General features: G+C 39.8%; 1 protein-coding gene across 2 annotated transcripts; it reads right to left on the reverse strand.

Moving 5' to 3' along the window:
- Positions 1 to 8,623, reverse strand: LOC116314257 (pentraxin fusion protein-like). 2 transcript variants are annotated; one of them, XM_039610639.1, is made up of 5 exons: positions 8,533 to 8,623; positions 1,723 to 1,804; positions 1,540 to 1,605; positions 996 to 1,203; positions 1 to 568 (listed from the first exon to the last, which is right to left on the reverse strand). In XM_039610639.1, exons 3-5 carry the CDS (start codon positions 1,589 to 1,591, stop codon positions 163 to 165), a joined length of 666 nt encoding a protein of 221 aa, XP_039466573.1. In that variant the 5' UTR covers positions 1,592 to 1,605; positions 1,723 to 1,804; positions 8,533 to 8,623; the 3' UTR covers positions 1 to 162. The 2 variants fall into 2 exon arrangements, with proteins under 2 accessions (XP_039466573.1, XP_031588088.2); XM_031732228.2 differs by lacking the exon at positions 8,533 to 8,623 and adding an exon at positions 2,091 to 2,230.
- Positions 8,624 to 10,659: the final 2,036 nt, after the last annotated feature.

The raw sequence follows: 10,659 nt of genomic DNA on the forward strand, positions 1-10,659 counted from the left end.
GAAGGATGGAGCAGATATTTTTACTAGGTCGCAAAACACATTAATCTGAAGTTATGTCAGTAATACTGATGCACATTTTGATCAATAAAGTATCAGATTTCATACAACCGTATGGGTGGCATTCACTGACTGCACACGTTTTCCTGTGGGTGAACATTATAGCTACAGCTCACGAGTGGCGACCTCTACATCTCCGTTTATTTCCAGCTCTGCGCTGTCCCAGTCAAAAACATTTCCTCTTGGTTCTCTCTTCCCTGCAAACATGCATATGATTGCACTATCTGGCAGAACAGTGTCCCACATGTTCACATCACAGATCTCACCAACAAAACTCTGCTTTTTATCAAAATCACCCAGGAAAGAATCCGCATCTTGTCCCAGGATAACCCTGCCTCCTGGGCTGACAGTGTGATCCTTCTTGTAGATTTTGGATAAGCTCCTCTTTCCATCCAGGAAGAGGGCAGCTAAACCTGAAGTGGAATCCCAGGTGACACACAGGTGGGTAATCAGGGCTCCGAGGTCAGGGACTTTAAATAAAACACCATCCCCAGCCAGGTAAAAGGACAGTCTGCACACAAACAAACAATATGCATTTTTAATCATTACTACACACAACTGACAGGCAGTTTAATGAAAAATCACCCCCCTCCCCACACAGAATCAGCTGATTGTTTTCCACAATAACTTCAACATGCTTAAAAAAGCACATAGAGGTGGGTCATATTTTTGCTCTACTTTTTCTCATAGATTCATAAGTACAGGAGAAATCCAACTTTAGTTCTCAGGGCTGTAAAACACATTTTAATACATTCTTTTGGCACCAAACATCAAACCAGTTTTATACTCCAGCTGTCACAGTCTCAAGGCAAAATCTTGTTATTGTTTACCAGGATGTTTTCTATAACCATCTTTCACCATCAGTGTCTTGGGATATATCATAGACTTATATGTGAAAAGCCCACAAAGTAGATAATTTTGGCCTTAAGATGTCCTACCTTCCATCCAGTTCACGCCACACATTCAGCTCATCGTAGCTTCCTGTCCGGTATGCAAAGAGGATGATCTCTCGTTTGCCGCTGAGCTCCGTGGCCACTCGCATGCACAGAGTGAACGCAGTCAGGTTCATCGGCCTTTGAGGGATCATCTCAACATAACTGGTGCTCGTCGCAGTGGGGAAAACCAGGGTCTTAATGGTAACACTCCCTGAGAGGCAGGAAAATTCTTTTTTTTTTTTTTAAATGAAACTTTGAAAAAAGAAAAAAGAAAAAACAAAAACAACAACCCCAAAACAAATTTGGCATAAAATTGAGTTTTTATGCATAAAATTATGTTTCACTTTTGTAATTTTTGAGTTCTGAGTTCTTAAAAATGAAGGTTATTAAAATGCCATGTTTTCTCTCACTGAAAGCTTAAATTACAAGTAAATGCATTTTATGAAAACAATGAAAAGCATAAAATATAACATTTAAATAAATAATAAAATCATGAAAAACATGCACAAGTATACACAAACAAGCAACACAGAGAGGTTACAGTTACCGGCCACTGCTGTGGAGACGACGATGAGAAAAAGGGTGACCGCTGGACTCATTTTATCTCCCAGATCTGCAGAAAATCAGACTCCTATTCCTTTAATGTGTTAATACAATCTTAATTTATACACAGCAATGATTATTAAAATGTTATATGAACTTGCAGACTAAAATGAAGCTGTATACGTACTGTACTGCTGAGAATGCCCCTCTACTGACAGTCAGCTGGGTGGTTTTATAACCCACTTCTTCAAACACCCCACCTCAGAATCCTGTTGTGGAAATGACATAAACAGTGAGTAAAATTTGATCGAATTACGGTTCAGAGGGCAGACAAAATGAACTGTTGACTTAGGCAAAAGCAACTTAACACAACTCCAGCCTTTTTGAGTCAGTATTAATGCTTATGAGGATCTTTGAGTTTTATTTAGAGACTTTAAGAGGAGCTACTTGGAGCAGTGAAAACAAGCGGTTAACCGAAGGGTTAGTTTAAGAAAGCTGCTTTGGTGTACAGGTACATTCCAGAAAGTGGACGGCATAATGAAAGAGGAGGACTACCTGTAAATTATTCAAATTCATCTCATATCAACAGCTAAACGGTTGAAACTGGACACAGTTGGCATCGGTGGACACACAGTGGACTCTGTACTTGTCAGTGATGTGTTGAAAAGTCTTCAGTTGATCCAAAATGCTGTAACAGCTGACAGGGACTAGAAAGAGAGAGCACATTTATCCTGTATTGGGTTCTCTTCATTGGCTCCCTGTTAAACCCAGAATCAAATTCTAAATCCTGCACATACAGGCCTTGAGTAATTGATAATGAATAGAGCTTATCACTCTCAGACTACTAGTTTATTTGCAGTTTTTTCTCTTAAAAGGTAGTTTTTCCTTTCCACAAGTTCTTGCTCAATGGGTTTTTTCTTTGTTTTGTTTTTTTTAATTTGGGGGGTTTTTTTTTTTTTTTTTTTTTTTTTAATTTGTTTATTGAGAGATTATAGAAACTTATATACATTGTATTATATGCATCTTACATGACATATTTTCTCAAACATTTCTTTCCCAATCATTTTAACTTTAACTTGTTAAACAAAAGAGCAATTAAAATACAAAAAAACCCCCAAACATCATACCAACAGAAGAACAGAAAATTGAAGAAACAACATTAAAAAAAAATAAATAGATAAATAAATAAAAAGGAAAAAGAAAAGAATAAAAGGGGAGGGGGGGTGCTTAAATCCTATGCCTACCTTAAAAAAAAAAGAAAAAAAAAAGGAGTAAATTCCAAATTCTTTTCAATCTAGTCGCAGGATGGGTAAATTGCATTGTACTAAGGAACAGATTTGAGATATTCCACAAAGGGTGTCCACTTGTGGATAAATTTTGCAGAACTACCTTTCACTGTGAGTGAGACCTTCTCCACCCTCAAGAATGTCCGGACAGTATTAAGCCATTGCAATGCAGATGGAGGCGTGGGAGATTTCCAAAGAAGTAAAATACACCGTCTAGCAAGAAGAGAGCAAAAGGCCAAGATCTCATTTTGCTGGGGAGTTATATTAAGAGGGGTCTTTGGAACTCCAAAAATGGCTATTAGAGGGTCTTCTCGGATCTGAATTCCAAAAACCCCTGAAAGTACAGAAAAGAAGTCACTCCAAAATTTGTTCAAACTCGGACAGAAAAAAAACATATGGCTTAGATTGCAAGGGGAGGTGTGACATCTGTCACATTGGTCTATAATTGAAGGAAAAATTTTAGATAAACGGGATTTTGAGAAATGGACTCTGTTTATTACTTTAAACTGTATAAGCTGTAGCCTAGCACATGGTGTACTTGAACGCATGATGAGATTCACCTTATTCCACCATGATTCAAACAGTTCAACACCTAATTCACGCTCCCAGGCGGTTCTGATTTTACCTGATAAGTCAGATTCGGTCGCCATAAGCACACAATATATATTTGATAGAGGTGATTTTTGATTAGGCCTAACAAGCAGAAGGTCAACCCATGGAGGATCAGCAGGGAGAATTGGGAACTTTGGAAACAGTGATGAGACACAATGTCTAATTTGTAAATAGAGAAACAAGTGAGTAGGAGGTAGGTTAAATTTTGAGGATAGCTCTGAGAAACTAAGAAAGACATCATCTTTGTAAAGGGCACTCATGGTCTTTATGCCTCTTTCGTGCCACGTCAAATAGGCGGCGTTGGTAGTGGCAGGGGAAAATAGATGATTCCTTAACAATGGTAATCTGGTAGAGGGGGATATGAATTTAAAATGCGACCTGAACTGAAACCATATCTTAAGTGTAGAGAGCACTACGGGATTTGAAGCAACAGAAGATGTTTTAACAGGCAGTGATGAATAGATAAGGGAGGCGGGTGAAAAATATGGAGAAATTGATTGAATTTCAAGTTTACACCAAAATCAGGTTAGGCGAATTTAGCCAGTAGGTCAGCTTATGAATATGCGAAGACCAATAGTACATTAAAAAATTTGGTAGGGAAAGACCCCCATTAGAGGTAAACTGTTGTAATAAAGAGAGCCTAAGTCTAGGGGCTCTTCCATTCCACAAAAAAGAAGAAACCATCTGGTCCAGGGACTTAAAAAACTGTTTGGGCAAAAATAGGGGGATACACTGACATAGAAAGAGAAATCTGGGTAGCACATTCATTTTGATAATATTAATCCTGCCAATTAGTGACAGTGGGAGGGAATTCCACCTCTGGAAATCTAATGCAAATTGTGAGACCAGGGGGGCAAAATTCTCAGAAAACAGTAAAGGCAAAGTTCGTGTAATATTAATTCCCAAGTACCTAAATCCCGAGGGGCTGAGCTTAAAAGAAATGTCAGACTGCTCGAGTGTTAACGCTAAAGAGTTCACAGGGTAACATTCGCTCTTGAGCAAATTAATTTTATAGCCAGAAAAAGAGCTGAATTTTTCCAAGACAGATAAAATTGGAGGAAGACTACATATGGGGTCAGCTACATACAAAAGAAGATCATCTGCGTACAGGGATACCTTAAGTTCAACACCTGCACGGATAATTCCATGAAAGGAAGAGAGGGATTTCAGAGCAACAGAAAGAGGTTCTATGGCTAAAGCAAACAGAAGGGGAGAAAGAGGACACCCCTGGCGAGTGCCACGGCATAGTGGAAAATAATCAGATCGAACTGAGTTGGTGATGACACAAGCCTGAGGGGATGTATAAAGAAGTTTGATCCAAGACACAAACCTTTCTCCAAACCCAAACCTAGTCAGTACAGCAAAAAGATAATCCCATTCAACCCGATCAAAGGCCTTCTCTGCATCTAGAGAAATGATCACCTCAGGAGACGAGGGACAGTGAGCAGAAAAAATTGTACTTAGCACCGTACGTGTGTTAAAGAACAACTGACGGCCTTTGATAAATCCATTCTGTTCCTGTGAGATAATCTGTGCAAGAACAGCCTCGAGCCGAATTGCAAGTAGTTTTGCCAAAATCTTAAAATCTACATTTAGGAGAGACAGGGGCCTGTAGGACTCACAGGCCGTAGGGTCTTTGCCTTTCTTCAGTAAAACTGAAATAGATGCCTGCGTTAAAGTGGGGGGCAGCCGGCCATTTCGCAGTGATTCATTATATACATCAAGAAGGAGAGGGGCCAGCTTGTCTTTAAATTTTTTGAAAAACTCAGCCGGAAATCCGTCTGAGCCTGGGGCCTACGGCTCTGCATACATTTGATTGAGCCAAAATTTCCTCTATTTTAATGGGAGCATCGAGCTCATCAGAAACTGATTTATTTACTGTGGAAAGGTCAGAATTCTGGAGGAAGGCAAGCATCTCATCTGAAACTGACTGTGATTCAGAGCTGTAGAGATTGCAGTAGAATCTCTTAAAAATCCCACTGATAGAGACAGGGTCAGAAACCAGATTGCCAGACTGGTCTTTAACTTGTGAAATTGTGCGAGAGCTGGCTCTACGTTTCAGTTGGTGTGCCAGAAGTCTACTTGGCTTTTCACCATGCTCGTAGTAGGTAGCACGGGATCGAATCAAAAGACGTTCCGCGTCAGCTGATGTGAGGAGATCAAGTTCAGTCTGTAAATCCTGTCGTTGCTTCAATAACATCTGTGATGGATTAATGGCATTTTGGTTGTCAACGTCCTGAATTTTTGCTGAAATTTCTGCTACCTTGGCCCTGGAATTTTTATTAAGATTAGCTGAATAAGAAATAATCTGGCCACGCAGATATGCTTTCAGTGATTCCCATAATAATGAGGAGGAGACTGAATCGCTTTTATTAAATGCAAGAAAGTCATCGATTGCTGATAGAATGAACTGGTTGAATGAATCAGCAGATAGTAGGAGAGTGTTGAACCTCCAAGAAGGGCAGGAGCGAGGTCTACCAGTGAAGTTTATATCAAGGCTTAGTGGAGCATGGTCTGATATAACAATTGGGTGGTATTCAGAAGATGTGACTTTAGGCATCAGAGAACCATCAACAAAAAATAATCTATACGGGAATAAGATTGGTGTACCTGAGAGAAAAAGGAAAACTTTTTTGTTTGTGGATTACGCGTCCTCCAAGGATCTACAAACCCATTCTGAGACATGAAGTCAGAGATTGATTTGGACATAGAGGACTGAGTAAAGACACGAGGTGAGGAGCGGTCTAGTGTCGGGTTAATTACACAGTTCAAGTCCCCAGCGAGAATTAAGCAATGGGTGTCAAGAAAAGGAAGAGTGCTAAATACATTGTTTGTAAAATCAGGGTTGTCAAAATTTGGAGCATAAATATTGACCAACAAAACAGGAGTATGAAATAGTTGACCAGCAATTATAAGAAATCTACCATTTTTATCCTCAATTGTTTTGGAAACCGTAAAATTAACCTTCTTACTAATTAAAATAGCTACTCCCCTGGCTTTAGAGTTAAAGGTTGAATGAAAGGTCTCCCCAACCCATGAGTACCTGAGCTTGCAATGATGTGTATCTTGCAGATGTGTTTCTTGTAAAAAAATACTATATCTGGATTTAGGCGCTTCAAGTGTGAAAATATTTTAGAACGCTTCACCGGGTTGTTAAGGCCTTTGACGTTCCAACTTAAAAATCTAACTGAGGAAGAACTTGATGAGGCTTGTATACCACAGGACATGTGATCAGTCATTTATAGCAGAAGTAAGTAGGCACCGCCCTCCCAAAGGAAAACAAGACGGAAAAAACAAAACAAAAACAGAACGAAAAACAACAACAAAAAACAAAACAAAGACCACCCACCCCACCCCTCCCTTGCTTGCACTGTCCTTCCCCAAACGAAGGAGCGGTGCAGACTCCTATGGGAGTCATTGACAAAGTTGTACTTTCAGCTAAATAGCAATAGGAACAAGAAAAAACAAAAAACAAAAACACCTTTAAGTGTCGGGTGAATCCCGCAGGACTAGACACACAATATAAAATGGAAACATAGGACAGGCACTAATCTAAGAATGCCTAAGTGAAAATATTGTTTTTAAATTAACCCTGTAAGGGACAAACGTTTTAAGACTGACTCATACATTTTGAACCTAAAAGAATACCTTACCCCAGACGAAGAAAAACACACTCCTCAAACAGTGAAATATAAACCGGAGACGTCAATTGCTTCCTTAAATATATTATAGTATATATACATTTTTTTCCTCACTTGGTTATCGTCTTAATGTAAGTATTGGCCTCCTCTGGAGAGGTAAAGTCCCGTGTGACCCCATCATGGGTAATCCGCAGCCGGGCTGGGTGGAGCAGGCCGAACTGGACCCCTTCGATTCCTCGGAGCTGACGGCGACAGTCCGCGAAGGCCGCCACGAGCTCGGGCTGTCTTGGCGGTGTAGTCGGGAAAGCGGAGATGGTCATGTTGTTCACCTTAATCCGCTGAAGCTCCCTTGCCCTCGACAGGATTTTAACACAGTCAGTGTAGTAGTGTAGCCTCGCTACAATGGGACGGGGCCGCTCACCTGTTTTAGGCTTGGGGGCCAGAGTACGGTGAGCACGGTCTAGCAGCGGCTCCTCGGCGAGGTCAAAGGCCTCCTTCAACAACCGTGAAATAGCGGCCGTGGATGCCGACAATGGGTCGTCCTCTGGAACCCCAACGATGCAGATGTTTTGACGCCGGGACCGGGACTCCAAGTCGTCACATTTATCCTCCAACTTGGCTACCGCTTTAGATAGATGCTCCACTTTTCTCTGGAGGCTGACGATGTCATCGGTACAGGTAGACAGGGATCGCTCCATCTCGGCGACCGTTACCTTTAGCCCAGTGAAACTCTCCTGCATCGCGGACAGGCCAGAGGACAATTCCTTTTTGAAGGAGAGAAGCTCGGACTTAATGGAGGAAAGACTTTCACCAAGGATAGCTTGAAACTCCGTTTTAAGTGTAGCAGCAAAGTCCTCGCGGGGAGCCGAAAGCAACTCCGCCTTGAGAGCGCCGACATCGCTACTGGTGGCGGCCTGGGCCGCAGTCCCCGACTCGGGATGGGTCAAGGGCTCATCAGGAGAAGCAGGCCGCAGGTGAGGCCGAATCGAGCTTCCTCCTTTAGTCGGCTTTGGTGGCATTTTAGTGACCAAAATGAAAAAGTGTACTATTTTAAAACGAGTTAGATATCGCTTGGGGTCGAGTCAGAAAAAAAGTGCCCAGTAATTATTAAAAAAAAAGGTCGACCGTGCAGGAGCTCACCAAAACACTACTCACTCCAAGCCGCCATTAGCCGGAAGTCCAATTTGGGGGGTTTTCTACGGTGGCCCTGAGAGGCCAAACGGACTGCAACTTAACAAAACACCAGCAATATGAAAAATGCTGCAAAAGCACTCAAAACACAACAGAAATAGGAAAAAACTGATTTCCAAAAGCACAAGGGAAGTGTTTCTGGGGAGACAATAACACGACGGACCAGTTGCAGGAACCAAAACATGCGAGGTAAGTATGTTTTAATCTCATGATTCATATAATACGGATGACGGATTTTTAGGCTAGTAGTTAGGCTAACACACTTACCTCTCATCTTTTCTTTCCTCATAAAACCGACAGATCCTCCACTTCTTTTAAATGTCTCTCAGCGCAATGCTCAGCATATTTTGGTTCCTGCAACTAGTCCGTCTGGTTATTGTCTCCCCAGAAACACTTCCCCTTGTGCTTTTGGAAATCTGTTTTTTCCTATTTCTGTTGTGTTTTGAGTGCTTTTGCAGCGTTTTTCATATTGCTGGTGTTTTGTTAAGTTGCAGTCCGTTTGGCCTCTCAGGGCTACTGTAGTTTTCTCTATTGTAGTGGCTTTTCCTTACAATACATTGCCATACAATACAACACCCAATATAAATACATGGACAAAGCAAGCTTACGTTAAGCCCGGACTTCAACTCTGTGCTAAGCTGAAACTAGTAAATTTAAACAACTTTACCAATTTTGCCAAGAACAGTGGTCACATATTATGCCTGAAGCTTGTTGATGGCTACCAACAGTGTCTGGTTGTTGTGCAGCTTTCTAATGGACATTAAACCAAATGTTAGTGGGAGTGTATTTATATATTTGAGTTCATATGTATAATTTTTACTCTCTGTAGAATAAACAAAATCCCAAATAAAATCTCCACGATTTTGATTATTTCCTGATACGTAAAACCTTAGCAGTGAAAGATGTTGTACTTTCTTTGACATGACCGTCAGACAGGCAGACATTGCTACACCTCACACCTGGAGTCTACTTGGATACACTGCTCTACAAATCACATAAACATGTGTAAATTACATCTTTGGAAGGACTTAATTTGAGAGTTAATGATTAACTAATTTATGTCGTTTGATTCAGTTGGTTTAACACGTCAGGTTCTCGATTGGTTTTTATCATCCTGTGAGGATGGAAGATTTTATGTTTCAGTTAGAAGTTCAGAGGGGTAGTTTTAGACTGGGTCCAGAGTTATTTAAGTGACAGGAAGCAGTTTGTGAAATTAAATGGTTGTTGCTCCTTATGTATGGACATTGCTTGTGGTGTACCCCAAGGGTCAGTTTTGGGTCCAAAATTCTTCAACTTGTACATTAACGACATCTGTAAAGTGTCCAAAGTATTAAAAATGGTTCTCTTTGCGGACGATACAAACATTTTTTGCTCTGGTGATGATCTGCAGAATTTATTGGAGGATATGACTAATGAAATAAGTAAAGTGAAGTTCTGGCTTGATAAAAACTAAATTATCATTAAATTTGAATAAATCTAAACTTATGTTATTTGGAAATAGTAGTTTAAATACAAATGCAAAGATTCAAATAAATGGTGTTGATATTGAAAGAGTCAGTGAAAATAAATTTCTGGGGGTAATAATAGATGAAAAACTTAACTGGAGAGCTCACGTAAGATATATTCATTCCAAAGTATCACGAAGCATTGCAATACTAAAGGCAAAGCAGGTATTTGACAGAACATCACTTCATATTCTACACTGTTCACTGGTTTCACCATACTTAAGCTATTGTGCAGAGGTCTGGGGCAATAACTATAAAACCACATTACATTCACTTTTTACTCTTCAAAAAAAAAGCAATTAGAATCATCCACAATGCAGGTTATAGGGAACATACAAACTCACTATTTTTGCAGTCTGAAATATTGAAAATTGACGATCTAGTGAAATTCCAAACAGCACAAATTCTATTCAAAGCAAAAAATAAAGAACTGCCAGGAAATATTCAGAGTATGTTTTTTTTTGAAAGAAGGAAGCTATAATTTAAGGGGTTTTTGTAACTTCAAAACAGGGGAGGTCCGTACTACAAGAAAAAGCTTTTGTGTTTCTGTTCATGGAGTGAAACTGTGGAACAGTCTGAATATGGAATTAAAGCAATGTCCAAACATAAAACAGTTCAAAAAGAGTTATAAAAATATGATCTTCTGGAACTATAAAGAAAAGGAAAATATTGAAATTAAGTGAATGTCTCTATTTAAAAAAAAATAATAATAATAAAAAAAATTCATGATGTTATATTATAGTATATAGTATATTAGAAATCTGTTCACTATATTTTATTACAAATTATATCAGTAAGGAAGCTGACTAAATATTAACTGATAATTTATGGCAAAGGGGTGGGATTAAATAAGTGTTTACTTCTTCCCACTCCCTTTCAACATGTAAAT

This window comes from Oreochromis aureus, linkage group 4 (genome assembly GCF_013358895.1).
Source record: "Oreochromis aureus strain Israel breed Guangdong linkage group 4, ZZ_aureus, whole genome shotgun sequence".
In the NCBI taxonomy this organism is placed as follows: domain Eukaryota; kingdom Metazoa; phylum Chordata; class Actinopteri; order Cichliformes; family Cichlidae; genus Oreochromis; species Oreochromis aureus.